Source organism: Pecten maximus, chromosome 13 (genome assembly GCF_902652985.1).
Source record: "Pecten maximus chromosome 13, xPecMax1.1, whole genome shotgun sequence".
Taxonomy (NCBI): Eukaryota; Metazoa; Mollusca; class Bivalvia; order Pectinida; family Pectinidae; genus Pecten; species Pecten maximus.
In genome coordinates, this window is record NC_047027.1 from 3195155 (window position 1) to 3211774 (window position 16620).

Here is a 16620-nt window from a genome sequence, read left to right on the forward strand (position 1 = left end):
ACATCTGTAGTCTGATATCTGTAGTCTGATATCTGTAGTCTGACATCTAAAGTCTGATATCTGTAGTCCGATATCTGTTGTCTGATATCTGTAGTCTGATATCTGTAGTCTGACATCTGTAGTCTGATATCTGTAGTCTGATATCTGTAGTCTGACATCTAAAGTCTGATATCTGTAGTCTGATATCTGTTGTCTGATATCTGTTGTCTGATATCTGTAGTCTGACATCTGTAGTTTGATATATGGAACCAAAATTGAGTTTCTGTTATGTTCAGATAATAATTACAACAAAAAACTGCAAATCAACAAAGACAATTTATTATCACAAAAATAGATTTTAAATCAAAATATACTTACAGTATCATTAGAATTACCATAATATTACAACAAATTAAATATATCACAGACGTTTCATCTCTGATGAAAACATATTAATAACACACATAACATCAAACAACAATATAAGACAATAACTGTATACCTGGTATTTTTCTCCCCAGGTTATTTTCGCCCTTGAGCAACACAAAAGATATTCGCCCCATTTTAATTTCGCCCTAAACTACTTTTTAAGAAATGACTTTTCCTCATTTACAATCGGAAAATTCCATTCGGAATTCTCTATACACTTGCACTCGGAACATTCAGGATTTATCCAATTCCCCCATTTTATTTGCATATCCTGCTGAAGTGTGAAATGTAATCAGGTGTGAAATAAACAACGTTTACCTGTGTTCAGATCTACTTTTAGCCTATATAGATTCAAATAGTATCAGGTATGCATGGTTGATTTTAAGCAAACACGATGAGTGGTAAGTTCACCGTGCCGTGACTAACTACTGACCAGTGTTTTCTCTTGTTCATTTAATTTGTCATCGATAGAAGCCACAAGCGACGATGAACTCATAAAATCAGTCTTTACAATGGCAAGAATTTGATGCTATTTTATGTGCATCGTTTAAAAAAATGACTGAATTTTAAAAGTTACTTACTATTAAAGTTTTATTAAATCAAATATACTAAACCAATACGCTATCAGCTCAATTCTCGATTTAACTCAACTTGACATTGCATATTTACTAGACCTACATGTAGATTAAGATCAAGATTTTATTTCACATGCATAGATTGTATTAAAAAGATAAATTGTTTTATAAATTTAGTGTAAATATATAACACGTGTTGCTTGTAATTGTATAGAATAAAACACACTTGAAAAGTACGAGGGTATGTTTTGGATCTGACTAAAATTATGTACGATAACGTGTAAATCCTGCAATTGAGCTTGAAATTTTCGCCGCCATCTTAAATTCGCCCTATCATCAAAGGGCGAAAATGGCAAAAATTAAACGGGGGCGAAAATTACCAGGTATGCAGTAACTAATCAGAGCCATAGTCTACCTATATTGACAGAACTGTATTTATCCTGTAAAAAGCCCATTGGGCCTAAATTGACTCAAAATAAGGATAGGGCTTATTTCAAGAAAATAAGCATTTTTACTGAAATGCAATAGATGTGTGAACGGGAATATTACAGAACGAAGAAATTATATGTGTTGGTAATTTTACTAAACAGCAGTCAATGTAGATGGGCTTAAGCATCTGTTAATTTTTCAGAACAGCAGCAGATGTAGATAGGCTTATTACATACTGGACAATGAAATTACATATCTAATTTTACTGAACAGCAGTAGATGAAGGTGGGCTTATTATATTACAGGACAATGGAATTAAATGTGTTGGTAATTTTACTTAACAGCAGTATATTTTATTATTTGCAAAATAAATGTATTGTGATATGTGTTGTATCATGAGATAAATATCACAATACCTATTGTATCATGAGGGAAGCATATCGTTGCAGCACTAAAAGTTGTAGTTTCTGATCTGATATTTCAACAAGTCATAGTGTATATAGTACTAGCTGTTACATGTACAACACACAACAATAAATCTGATATAAATAACAACACTAATAACACAAATCTACAACACTCAAACAACACTAATAACACAAATCTTCAGCAACACTCAAACAACACTAATAACACAAATCTACAACACCACTCAAACAACACTAATAACACAAATCTACAACACTCAAACAACACTAATAACTAAAATCTACAGCAACACTCAAACAACACTAGTGACACAAATCTTCAGCAACAGTCAAACAACACTAATCACACAAATCTTCAACACCACTCAAACAACACTAGTAACACCACTCAAACAACACTAGTAACACCACTCAAACAACACTAGTAACACCACTCAAACAACACTAGTAACACAAATCTACAGCACCACTCAATCAGATTGAATTCTACTTAAAGTTATTGTTATTGTAGACATCAAAAATAAAATCTGTGAACATTGAAAATAAATATCAACAAAAAACAAATCTGTGAACCAGTATCGTGTGTGTGAAAGTTACACTAGCCATTGAGCACATCAAACAAGTCTCCAATCACATATATTGTACCAAATACCAAACAAGTGTTACGTGACTGAATTTGGTTTGAAGTCGAACCAGTCAGTGAGGACAGACATGATGGGGTCGCTGATGAAGGTTGGTAGATGTAGGTACAGGAAGGGAAGGGAGCGAGCCAGGAAACCGTTATAGTAGTACGATTTAGGGTATGCAGATAGGAGGGCATCCGTAATGTTGTTCAGGATCTCCGCGAAATTCGCACTCAGCATATCTTGTGGATCTGAAATGATTTAGTGTAGATCTGATTAAATTTAAGTTTGTGGATATTAAGTATCTCAAGTATCTGATTAAATATAAAATTGATACGCATACTCGGCATCTTGAGGATCTGATTAAATATAAAATTGATACGCATACTCGGCATCTTGAGGATCTGATTAAATATAAAATTGATACGCATACTCGGCATCTTGAGGATCTGATTAAATATAATATTGTTGTGGATATTAAGCATCTCGAGTATCTGGTTAAATATAAGATTGATATTTCTATGGTAGAGCATGTAATGTTTGTTAACTTCTTTGTTTCTTTTTCATTCTTTATGAAGAATATTTAATTCTAATATCAGCTACAACTTACTTTTCTGTTTAAATTTGATGTTAAAACATTCCCTGCCGTAGTCCCTTTGGACGGTATCACTGGCCTTGGACCACCAGCGATCAGCCACGGCTGCTTTATCGTAGGCCAGTATACCGGTCTTGTAGCCACTGGGTATCACTGTAGCAACCTTGATTCCCCATCGTTGTAATTCATACCTCCACACCTCAGACATTGTGGCTAGGGCTGCCTTAGAGGCACAGTACACGCCCATCAGGGGCACGGGGACCAAACCTTTAATAATAAATAGTACACGCCCATCAGGGGCACGGGGACCAAACCTTAAATAATAAATAGTACACGCCCATCAGGGGCACCGGGACCAAACCTTTAATAATAAATAGTACACTCCCATCAGGGGCATGGGGACCAAACCTTTAATAATAAATAGTACACGCCCATCAGGGGCACCGGGACCAAACCTTTAATAATAAATAGTACACGCCCATCAGGGGCACCGGGACCAAACCTTTAATAATAAATAGTACACACCCATCAGGGGCACGGGGACCAAACCTTTAATAATAAATAGTACACACCCATCAGGGGCACGGGGACCAAACCTTTAATAATAAATAGTACACTCCCATCAGGGGGACCAAACCTTAAATAATAAATAGTACATTCCCATCAGGGGGACAGGGACCAAACCTTAAATAATAAATAGTACATTCCCATCAGGGGGACAGGGACCAAACCTTAAATAATAAATAGTACACTCCCATCAGGGGGACCGGGACCAAACCTTTAATAATAAATAGTACACGCCCATCAGGGGCACGGGGACCAAACCTTTAATAATAAATAGTACACACCCATCAGGGGGACGGGGACCAAACCTTTAATAATAAATAGTACACGCCCATCAGGGGCACGGGGACCAAACTTTTAATAATAAATAGTACACGCCCATCAGGGGCACGGGGACCAAACCTTTAATAATAAATAGTACACTCCCATCAGGGGCACGGGGACCAAACCTTTAATAATAAATAGTACACGCCCATCAGGGGCACGGGGACCAAACCTTAAATAATAAATAGTACACGCCCATCAGGGGCACGGGGACCAAACCTTTAAAAATAAATTAACATGTACAGTACAGCAGGTGCTTGGGTGGTAGATATAATACACTCATGATTTACAAACATTTCATTGATATGAATTATTCCACTTATCACAATATACTCGGCAACCAGCTCTTTTCTTAAGTAAAACATCAATAGAATCTGAATCACTCCAAGGAGACATCATTTCTTTGATAATGCAATTATTCAGTTCATAACTAATCAAAACTTCTGATGCAGCATTCTAATTCATTGATATATTACGCTGTGAAATGAAGGTGCTTTACCTGCATTGCTAGCGACATTGATGAGTCGACCCCGATACTGACGTAGTAGTGGAAGGAATGCCTTACAAACGTTCACAGGACCAAAGTAGTTGATGGCCATGACTTTGTTCATATCCTCAGTAGCCATTATCTCGACATTTCCTATGAAACAGATCCCAGCATTGTTGATGATTCCCCAGAATTCCAATCCTGGAAAATAGATAGAGTGGATGTTGATGGCCTATCCTGTAAATGTCATTATAGGACCTTATCATTATTACATTGTTACATGATTTACACCTGTAAATGTCATTATAGGACCTTATCATTATTACATTGTTACATGATATACACCTGTAAATGTCATTATAGGACCTTATCATTATTACATGATTTACACCTGTAAATGTCATTATAGGACCTTATCATTATTACATGATTTACACCTGTAAATGTCATTATAGGACCTTATCATTATTACATTGTTACATGATTTACACCTGTAAATGTCATTATAGGACCTTATCATTATTACATTGTTACATGATTTACACCTGTAAATGTCATTATAGGACCTTATCATTATTACATTGTTACATGATATACACCTGTAAATGTCATTATAGGACCTTATCATTATTACATTGTTACATGATATACACCTGTAAATGTCATTATAGGACCTTATCATTATTACATTGTGACATGATTTACACCTGTAAATGTCATTATAGGACCTTATCATTATTACATTGTTACATGATTTACACCTGTAAATGTCATTATAGGACCTTATCATTATTACATTGTGACATGATTTACACCTGTAAATGTCATTATAGGACCTTATCATTATTACATTGTTACATGATTTACACCTGTAAATGTCATTATAGGACCTTATCATTATTACATTGTGACATGATTTACACCTGTAAATGTCATTATAGGACCTTATCATTATTACATTGTGACATGATTTACACCTGTAAATGTCATTATAGGACCTTATCATTATTACATTGTTACATGATTTACACCTGTAAATGTCATTATAGGACCTTATCATTATTACATTGTTACATGATTTACACCTGTAAATGTCATTATAGGACCTTATCATTATTACATTGTGACATGATTTACACCTGTAAATGTCATTATAGGACCTTATCATTATTACATTGTTACATGATTTACACCTGTAAATGTCATTATAGGACCTTATCATTATTACATTGTTACATGATTTACACCTGTAAATGTCATTATAGGACCTTATCATTATTACATTGTGACATGATTTACACCTGTAAATGTCATTATAGGACCTTATCATTATTACATTGTTACATGATTTACACCTGAGCTCAGTTTGAGTTACAGTTACCTTGACAACACCTGAGCTCAGTTTGAGGTACTGTTACCTTGACAACACCTGAGCTCAGTTTGAGTTACTGTTACCTTGACAACACCTGAGCTCAGTTTGAGTTACAGTTACCTTGACAACACCTCAGCTCAGTTTGAGTTACAGTTACCTTGACAACACCTGAGCTCAGTTTGAGGTACTGTTACCTTGACAACACATGAGCTCAGTTTGAGTTACTGTTACCTTGACAACACCTGAGCTCAGTTTGAGTTACTGTTACCTTGACAACACCTGAGCTCAGTTTGAGGTACTGTTACCTTGACAACACCTGAGCTCAGTTTGCGGTACTGTTACCTTGACAACACCTGAGCTCAGTTTGAGGTACTGTTACCTTGACAACACCTGAGCTCAGTTTGCGGTACTGTTACCTTGACAACACCTCAGCTCAGTTTGAGGTACTGTTACCTTGACAACACCTCAGCTCAGTTTGAGGTACTGTTACCTTGACAACACCTCAGCTCAGTTTGAGGTACTGTTACCTTGACAACACCTCAGCTCAGTTTGAGGTACTGTTACCTTGACAACACCTCAGCTCAGTTTGAGTTACTGTTACCTTGACAACACCTCAGCTCAGTTTGAGTTATTGTTACCTTGACCGGAGTTATTCTTACTTCACCTCCTGACCTCGTTTCTGTGAGTTTCTGTGACGTATGATCATGACTGATCTTGACCACCAATATATTTTTACATGTTTTATATGTTTGATGTTGTGTTTGCCCATTGTTTGGTCCTGATGACCCTGATGGTGGTGATGGGCTGTTAAGAATAGATAACTAACTCCACAGTTTGTTGTTCTTACTATGTCATGCTGACCTTGGTAAAGGGAGTGATGTGTTTACCTTTTAATTGATACCAACGGCTTTCTTTGATTTGACGCACCTTGAATTCTGACCTTGACAGTGACTTACCTTGACCTCTGACCTTGATAAAGAGCTTCTGTGATGTGTGATTTAATTACCTTGACCTCTGACCATGATAAAGAGCTTGTGTAATGTGTGATTTAATTACCTTGACCTCTGACCTTGAGAGAGTTTCTGTGATGTGTGGATTAATTACCTTGACCTCTGACCTTGATAGTAAGTTTCCGTGATGTGTGATTTAATTACCTTGACCTCTGACCTTGATAGAGAGTTTCTGTGAAGTGTGATTTAATTACCTTGACCTCCGACCTTGAGAGTGAGTTTCTGTGAAGTGTAACCACTCTTCATCTCAGTAGTTTTGTAGAATTCCGGACTATGACTTACCTTGACCTCTGACCTCAGTAGCTACGTGATTTGCTGCGGCCTCCACCTGCTGAACACTGCTCACATCCATCTGTATGGTGTGTAGACGATTTGAACATTTTTTTACAAGTTCCTGTTGTTCCTGACCTTTGTTGTTGAGGAAACTGGCAAATACATGGAATCCTTGGCTGTCCAAATGTTGGGCCAAACTGAAGCCAATTCCTCGGTCACAACCTGTCACATATTATTGTTTCTGATAAGTATTCATCAATAAATCTATGTTTCAAATTATGATAGTATATGTCAAGATTTTGGGACAAGCAAATGATATTTAGAATCAAATTCAAGTGAGAAGTTATAATGTTTAGTGTCAAAGCTGTAGGATAAGTGCATAATATTAGGAAGATGGCTGTATTAGATTGTATGATAGTATAATATTTGTAATAGTATAATATATACAGTATAAGATACAGAGTATAATATATACAGTATAATATATACTGTATACAGAGTATAATATATACAGAGTATAATATAGTAACAGTATAATATATAGACTATAATATATACAGAGTATAATATATACAGAGTATAATATATACAGAGTATAATATATACAGTATAATATATAGAGTATAATTTATACAAAGTATAATATATAGAGTATAATATATAGAGTATAATATATAGAGTATTATATATAGAGTATAATATATATACAGAGTATAATATATACAGAGTATAATATACAGAGTATAATATATACAGTATAATATATACAGAGTATAATATATACGGTATAATATATATACGGTATAATATATACGGTATAATACACACAGTATAATATATAGAGTATAATATATACAGTATAATACACACAGTATAATATATAGAGTATAATATATATGGTATAATATATACAGTATAACATATACAGAGTATAATATATACAGAGTATAATATATACAGTATAATATATACAGAGTATAATATATACAGAGTATAATACATACAGAGTATAATATATACAGAGTATAATATATACAGAGTATAATACATACAGAGTATAATATATACAGTATAATACACACAGTATAATATATACAGTATAATATATACAGTATAATATATACAGTATAATATATACAGAGTATAATATATACAGTATAATATATACAGAGTATAATATATACAGTATAATATATACAGAGTATAATATATACAGTATAATATATACAGTATAACATATACAGAGTATAATACATACAGAGTATAATACATACAGTATAATATATACAGAGTATAATATATACAGTATAATATATACAGTATAATATATACAGAGTATAATATATACAGTATAATATATACAGAGTATAATATATACAGTATAATACATACAGAGTATAATATATACAGTATAATACATACAGAGTATAATATATACTGTTTAGTATATACTGTAAAATATTTACAGTATAATATATACAGTATACTATAGAATAAAAAAACTAGGATGTATACAAGTGCTCAATATCAAGTTAGGATCAAAGTTTTAAAATGTACAATAACATTAATAAGATAGCTGTGTTTGAATTTGATAAAACTTTTAGGTGTATAATATGGTGGCATGAAAAAACTTAAGATACAAGTGCTCAATATCAATTCAGTATCAAAGTTGTGAGATAAGCATATAAATATAATTCATATCAAAACTGAGATAAATGTATCAATATTGAAGATTTGAGATTAATGCACGATAATAACGTGTTTGATTACTCCCTACAAATGTTCTCACTTGACTTTATCCTTGTACGAACAATGATACCTATCCTATAGACCTCGGGATATATATAGCCTGCTGGGGTGAAAGGTTATCAACTATTACGGTTGACCCAAATTCAAGGTCACCGGGGTTAACCCTAATGCACCAGATCTACCAATAACAGATAAAGATAATGCCAATGAGTGTTTAACAATAGATACAGGTATCAAGTTGGGTCAGAGTGTGGGACAAAATATATAAATTGTTTATAAACTTAAATGTAGAATAATGTAATACGAGCAAAAGATTCTTTTAAATCAAATAAACTATAAAATAAATGTTTGAAACTTTGTGAAAATATTTCATGATTAATTATAATATATATGTATTGTCTTTACTTTGCAACAGTTCTCTACGGATATCAAATTGGGTCAAAAAATGTAAATGGTTTATTTTATAAACTTAAATGTAGAGTAATGTAATATGACCAGACGTTTATTCATTTAATTCAATTATAAAATTAACATTTGAAATTTTGTGAATAATTTCAAAATTGAATGTATTTATCTAAGGATTATCATTAATATATCAAATGATTGTATTTACGAACCTGTGTGTAGACATACTACATCAAAACCAGATTTGTCATTACAACTAATTATAAAATAAATGTTTGTAACTTTGTGAAATGGGACTTGAGTATTTGCCAGTTCCTTAAGATTAGACCCAAGTCAATATATAGGAGCCTACAGGGAGGTTGATGTTTATCTGAGATATTCGGTCAGACACTGATAGTAACTGGTAACAGACTGGTCGCCTGTAAACACTGTACATTAGGTACACAAATATCTTGTTTACTTTGGTTACGAGATGAATAAGTACATTAGAATGCCCTATACTTGTGTTATTTTACAATAGCATGTGTTAGCTCAAATTTTGTAAAAATAAAAAAAAAATTGAGAAGATATTTGTTTTCTTCATTTAGTGATATATTTAAAATGTGCTGATATTTTAAAAAAAACAAACTTTCATTTCTGCATTTGTGTTATTTCTAAAATAGCACATGCCTGCTCAAATTTGGTAAAATATGTAAATTTAAGAATGCATTTATTTATTTAATTTATTTAGTGATTTATGTGAAATTCAGTGATATTTGAACAAACTGATATTTTGGGTTGTCTACTGAAGGGAATGTTGTTGTGACATCATTGTATTGTTGCCAGTCGATGCAATCATTGATGCTTTAGGGGTTAACCGTACCTGTCAAGTTTCCCGCATTGGACGGGAGACTCCCGAATATTCAATGCAAAAATCAAATTCTCCAGTTTGAAATTAATGACCCTGCGCGGGTCCTGAATTTTATTAAATCCTCCAGTTTTCTCCTGCTTGGCCCAAGTACCTCGCCCTCGGACATGACTTGCGTCAATTTGACGCTTCAAATTCTGACTAAAACTAGTGTGTATATAAGTCTTAAAACGTTGTCCAATATACAGACTCAACAAAGGGCATATTAGCTATGGTCAGTGACACTAATTGACCTCTATGGGTTAATTAAAAGAGTCGGTCAACTGTGACAAACCCTGACTGTCACCAAATTGGGTCTCGGGTGAAGTTTCCAATAATCAACATGCATGTAGTAAAATAATCTATTTGCATGTTGAATTTGCCTCTGTCCAGTTGGAATTCATATTGACTATGAATGCCAACTGAAAGCCGTTCAATTCTTATATTTACCATCTGCGATTTTTTTATTTGTCATGCGATTTTTGTTTTGAAATTTTCAAATTCAAATTTCCCGTGCTTACAAGTAGCAGAGATCACTTCCTGTTGGCAGTTCATAGGCTGGTGAACTCGCAACTGAATTGGTAGGGTTATATAGTGGCAGTGCCATACAATGGTAAATATAAAGTTATGAATGGATTTGAACCCAATTTGGTCAGAAACATCCTTTGGGGAAGGGGAACAGATTTTGCATAAATGGTGACTGACTGACCCCCAAGGGGCCAAAGGGGCAGGGTCTAATGGGGAAATAGAGGTAATTCCTTCAAATCGCTACTTGTCATAAAGTTATGAAAGGATTTCAACCCAATTTAGTCAGAAACATCCTTGGGGGAAGGGGAACAGATTTTGCATAAATGGTGACTCTGACACCCAATGGGCCAAATGGGTGGGGCCCCATAGGGGAAATAGAGGTAATTCCTTTAAATGGCTACTAGTCATAAAGTTATCAATGGATTTGAACCCAATTTGATCAGAAACATTCTTGGGGGAAGGGGAACAGATTTTGCATAAATGGTGTTTCTAACCCCCGAGGGGCCAAAGGGCGGGGCCCATAGGGGAAATAGAGGTAATTCTTTTAAATGCTACTAGTAATAAAGTTATGAATGGATGTTCTAAAAACAATTCTTGAGGTCTTTCAGACCCTTAGAGAGTCTTGACTTCATTATTTCTTTTAAGCAGTTGGGATCCCCACACTATAACCATATATAGCATTGTTTGAGATTGACAAATAAAACGAATTGAACATGAACATGAACATTTTTTTGACATTTAGTCTAATCCAACCAGGTGAGCGATACAGGCCCCATGAGCCTCTTGTTTATTGATTTAAGAATGTTGGCAAAGAACTGCAGTCAGACTCTCAAATAAATCGGCACCATGCTGTTGACGGCGGCCATGTTTGTTGTGATGAATATTCTAAAAATTGACCCAGAATCCGGAAATGGACAATTTTTTCAGAATATTTTTTTTTCTCTCTCCTGATTTTAGACAATTGTTTTCTGGGAAATAACGTAACTAAAAAAAGAAAGATACTTAATTTTCTTTTTTTTTTTCCGAATGAAACTTATACATGGATTTGATTTAAAAAGAAGAGCCTTCAATTTCTATATTTAGATTATTAAAAAAATAATTTATTGATTCAATATATGGAATTATTTGAAGGTAAATTCAATTGAACTAATGTTTTTGAATATGCTACATTTTATTTAATCCAAAATTAATGTATATAAATATCAGTATACATTTGAAAACAATTAATCTCAGGATTTGTATTTGACTCTGAGGATTTTACAACTGAGAGTCACCGACTCCTGAGATTTTGATCCTACTTTCGTTAACTATTCAGTAGTTTCATTCACTATTCAGTACAAGTTATAATAACTATAATTTACTTGTTATCAAATTGAATACTATTAATCAATTAATTTGTGGGGGTTTTTTGTTGATGAATTCAATATGTTAAGTAAAAATGTTGCCTCGCGCAATCTCCAGTTTGAGGAAAGTCCTCAAACTGGAGATCTCCAGTTTGTCAACATTTGACCCTTGACAGGTATGGTTAACTGAGAAATCACACCCTAGGGGTATGTGACACATAAATCACACCCTAGGGGTACGTGACAGAGAAATCACAACCTAGGGTTACATGACAGAAATCACACCCTAGGGGTACGTGACAGAGAAATCACAACCTAGGGTTACAAGACAGAAATCACACCCTAGGGGTATGTGACAGAGAATCGAAATCACAACCTACCGGTTCATTGCATCAAAATTACACCTTAGCTGTATGTCACCATACATGATCATTAAATGTTGCATCTACATGTATTTCATTTAAATTCAATTCTAAGAAATTAGGAACATAAAAATCAGATTTCATGAAACCAGATTTAGATATTTGTTTTGCTTCAGTTGAAATTTGGATTAAGAGGCTTAAGGTAGCTAGAATAATTCATAATAATAATTGATTATTCAATTGATGATTGATTTTAAGTCTTTAGTTTTTAAGGTTATATCTATAAAATTCTTACGATATACAATTTCTGCATCACATATATTTGACATAAGTCAATTTCAGATTTTTTCCTTTTAACATTTTACTTCAACTTAATGAGTTGTGAACAACTGCTCTGTCTGATGTTGACTAAAATTGTTAATGGACGATCATAGAACTATAGAATACAATACTATTTCATTTTCACAAAAGCTGCCATATGGCTGCTTTGACCTTTTTCTTCAGGTGATTTTAAAATCGCTGCTTATGATATATATATATGCTGTCATGTTGTTTAAATCACTACGGGTACTGCCAAGTATTTTTTTTTTTTTTTTCTAATCAGGTGATTTCTGATAACCTCTAAGACCCATTGAGGAGTAGGTCTATAACACTGACCCAGAATAGAACTACTTTAACGTATTATTTTTGAAATTATCTAGATCTAATTGGAATCAATTAAGACAACACTTAATCATAATATACACCTTTAAAGTACTCGTGTCAATGTAACGACTTGCGCTTAAGATTATTTTTGTTCTAAATACATTGTGCCGTTCTTTCATAAATAGATGAGTGAAAGATCTTGCTTTCTTGGAGCTTTTTTATAATTACTTAGAAAAATGTTTTAAACAATTGATAGTTAAGCGAGATATCGCGATAGTTATTGACTTGGAAAATATGCTATTGACCTATTGACCTATTGACCTATTGCTATTGAGAAACAAGGCATTGATAAGTTGACCCATCTTTACACCAGAACTGTACTGTGATCTTGATGAATGAATAGAATTCACAAACAACATTGAATTTGCTGAGTGATGTTTCAGTGACTGTCACCTCCGTCAGACAAAGTCAGAGGTATAAGTACACACGATTGGTAGCAGATCGACAGGTCTTGTCATCTACACTATAATATATTATATTAGAGATGGTCCGATTTTCCGTCAGTTCTCTTGGCTAAAACATTGTAATGTGCAGGTTAATATTTTTTATATCGAACAGATGTTTTTATTTATTTCATTTATGACATCATAAATCATTATGACGACATTAATGCCCAAGTGTCAATTTCCTGTTATCAAGATAAATATGATGCAATTCCACCCTTTTACAAACAAGTTTCATATCCAATATAGAAATTAAGGACCTTTGATTTGGTCAGTATGGTATTACACCATACCAAAGGGCCATAATTGATAAATACAGCTTTTACACTGTGTCTACCACATCAGTTTAGTTATTACATACAATGATACTTACCAACGTTATATTTCATAACTGACACAAATCTCTTAGTCTTACCTGTGATGTTTAGTCTTACCTGTGATGTTTAGTCTTACCTGTGATGTTAAGTCTTACCTGTGATGTTTAGTCTTACCTGTGATGTTTAGTCTTACCTGTGATGTTAAGTCTTACCTGTGATGTTTAGTCTTACCTGTGATGTTAAGTCTTACCTGTGATGTTTAGTCTTACCTGTGATGTTAAGTCTTACCTGTGATGTTTAGTCTTACCTGTGATGTTTAGTCTTACCTGTGATGTTTAGTCTTACCTGTGATGAGAACAGCCTTTCTCCTGGGGGACAGCTTCCTCCTCGGCAGCCATTTTACTGCCACTGTGAGGTATCCAATGAGTAACAAACTTCCCCAGAGGTCAGGTTTGAGGTAAAAGGTCAACATTTGTAAGAAAACACAATTCAGTGTCACCATGACAACCGTTCTGCTTGTCAGGTTGATGTTCCTGAGAAAACACTGGATCAGCATGTATATGCCAAACACTGCATATACTATGATGTTAATGCTCTTAGCTGGAGTCATGTCACTTGTTTCCATGCCGACCATTTTGGTTCTTTCTGTTTCTCGATTCACAAACAGTACTGTATACAGCATAGTAAATAGGCCACACATGATGGACAATTTTAAAAATCAAAAATCATAGAAGAGCTGTTCCACAAAATCCGTAAAGCCAAGTAATTAAAGTACGATATCATTAACTGTAAGGCAAAGTAAGTACTTTATCTGACTGTCCTATGGTGAACTGGAACGTATCCTGTGGCTGGTCCGAGAAACATACTCTCAGTTTGACAATCTCGTCTTGATTGAAGCCTTTAAACCAGTTTGCTTATCAGTTAGGGATTAAATCAAATGTTGATATTGGTCTCCAAGTCCTGGCAGGGTTGTAATCTGTGGAGAGTTGGAGACACCTGTTCTGGTACTGGACTTCGACTGGTGTCACCGAGTCCGTTATAATGAAGAATTGATCTATAAAAAACATAAACTGATTAGAAGAAATAACTTGATGATGTTTCACTATTGTTAATCACAGTCATGTGCTTGACCTTTTGACCCCTTGAGAAGTGGAAGTGATGAGATGTTTTAACTAGATCATGTGTAATTGGACATGGTCAGCATGTTTGTGTACACTTCGATCTGTATAAGTGATGTATCATAATTATCAACCAGGAAATAAAAAGTTTATTGTCTCACTAACACAAAATTTAAAATAGAAAATATTATTTCTTAATTTGATGAAAAATATATGTTTATTAAATAAGAAAGATTCATAATTAAAAAACCGTCGCAAGAGAAAATATAACCGGGAATCCCGCCGGAATCTGTTTTAAAAAATGTCCTCATTAGAATATTACTTCAAAGATTACGCTTTACTATACATCGCATCTCTGTCTTATTGACAAATAAAATGACGATAGTTATGACAGGTAAATGTGTACCTGAGTGTCGTTGGTTAATTCAAACTCAGCAGCGCAGTAGTTTCACCGGTAAATTTGTATATGTGTCGTTGGTAAATTCAAACTCAGCAGCGCAGTAGTTTCACCGGTAAATTTGTATATGTGTCGTTGGTAAATTCAAACTCAGCAGCTTTAAAGAGACGTCAGGTGAATTATCTGTGTAATTACCAAAGCGTTTTAACATTGTCATGCAGTATGCCCTTATATACCACTTAAATCTGGAGAAAGTTTGATCGTTTATAGACGATGAATGTTCAGTGATCTAATCCCCCTCGTTCACTTGGTACTTGAGACTGACAGCCAGGTCGTAGGTGTGTTTCCGGTTTGGATGTCGTCTCACCTAATATAGCCATGGATAGATTCAGTTTGTATATATATACATGTATTGAGTTTTAAGTCCATGTGATAAAGTCATGGCTGATAGCAGTATTCTACCCAAACATCTCAGTTTCTCAAGTCTCATGTCCAAAAAATCGAGGAAAATTTGAAATATCAAAGTGTTGATGACAGTTATAAATGGCAAAATTTAACACTGACATTCACAATTGATATAAAACAAAGTTATTACATATACTTTGTATTTTTATCTGTTAATATTTAGTTCGCATTAAGAATTTGATTTCCATGTTATGGCTTCCTGATTAAAATGTATATGTAGTTTTATGACTTTGTTTTGTACGACCATAAAGAGAGAGACCATAATATGATGCCTGTCATCTGATCCTGCATGATAGTTTTGTTAAAAAAACAGAATTATCTAGAATTAAATTCCAAGCTTTTTAACATTGATCTTCTAACAAGTGAATCACACCAAAGGAAATTATGTCTCTTTTATTGGCCATAATAAATGAATTCTTAGCTTGTTTTTTTCCCGCTTGAGTCAAATTTATGAACTAAAGTATGTTTAGTGTCTATGCGTGTGTCTGATAGTTCAATTTAACAGATGTATATATAGCACTATAAAAGATGCTGATTAGCTGATGTCCCACTGAACATGTGTTATCTTGCTCTCATGAATTTATAAACATCACTAACATTTTGCTGCTTGGTGTAGAAATAGGTCCATCACAAGTGATGCAGACGTAGCAGATTTTATATTAACAGCGGTTACAGGTATTTCTGTAATATCAACAGTTTAATGCTTGTGTATGCAAATCTAAAGTAAATATTGCTGTCTTGTCCAGAATGCTTTGGTATCAAAATGAATTCTGGCACCAAACTTATTTTCATACATTAAAAAGAAACAAAATAT

The 16620-nt window shown here is 33.9% G+C and overlaps 2 protein-coding genes across 2 annotated transcripts in view; one reads left to right on the forward strand and one right to left on the reverse strand.

Annotated features, from left to right (window-relative positions):
* LOC117340344 (histone H4 transcription factor-like) overlaps positions 1-16620 on the forward strand; it is a 58696-nt gene that overhangs the window by 14601 nt on the left and 27475 nt on the right. The window lies entirely within an intron of this gene.
* On the reverse strand, positions 303-15550 carry LOC117340875 (estradiol 17-beta-dehydrogenase 2-like). Its single transcript, XM_033902651.1, has 6 exons — positions 15351-15550; positions 14172-14880; positions 7098-7310; positions 4446-4634; positions 3074-3325; positions 303-2714 (listed from the first exon to the last, which is right to left on the reverse strand). Exons 2-6 carry the CDS (start codon positions 14524-14526, stop codon positions 2503-2505), a joined length of 1221 nt encoding a protein of 406 aa, XP_033758542.1. The 5' UTR covers positions 14527-14880; positions 15351-15550; the 3' UTR covers positions 303-2502.

What these genes read in the sequence shown, in the direction of transcription:
- LOC117340875 (XM_033902651.1), bottom strand. Translation starts at nt 14,526, where the DNA reads ATGTGTGGCCTATTTACTATGCTGTATACAGTACTGTTTGTGAATCGA. An exon ending in AAAGGCTGTTCTCATCACAG is followed by an intron (nt 7,311 to 14,171) that starts GTAAGACTAAAC and finishes AATATGTGACAG; the next exon opens with GTTGTGACCGAGGAATTGGC. An exon ending in CAATGTCGCTAGCAATGCAG is followed by an intron (nt 3,326 to 4,445) that starts GTAAAGCACCTT and finishes TTATTATTAAAG; the next exon opens with GTTTGGTCCCCGTGCCCCTG.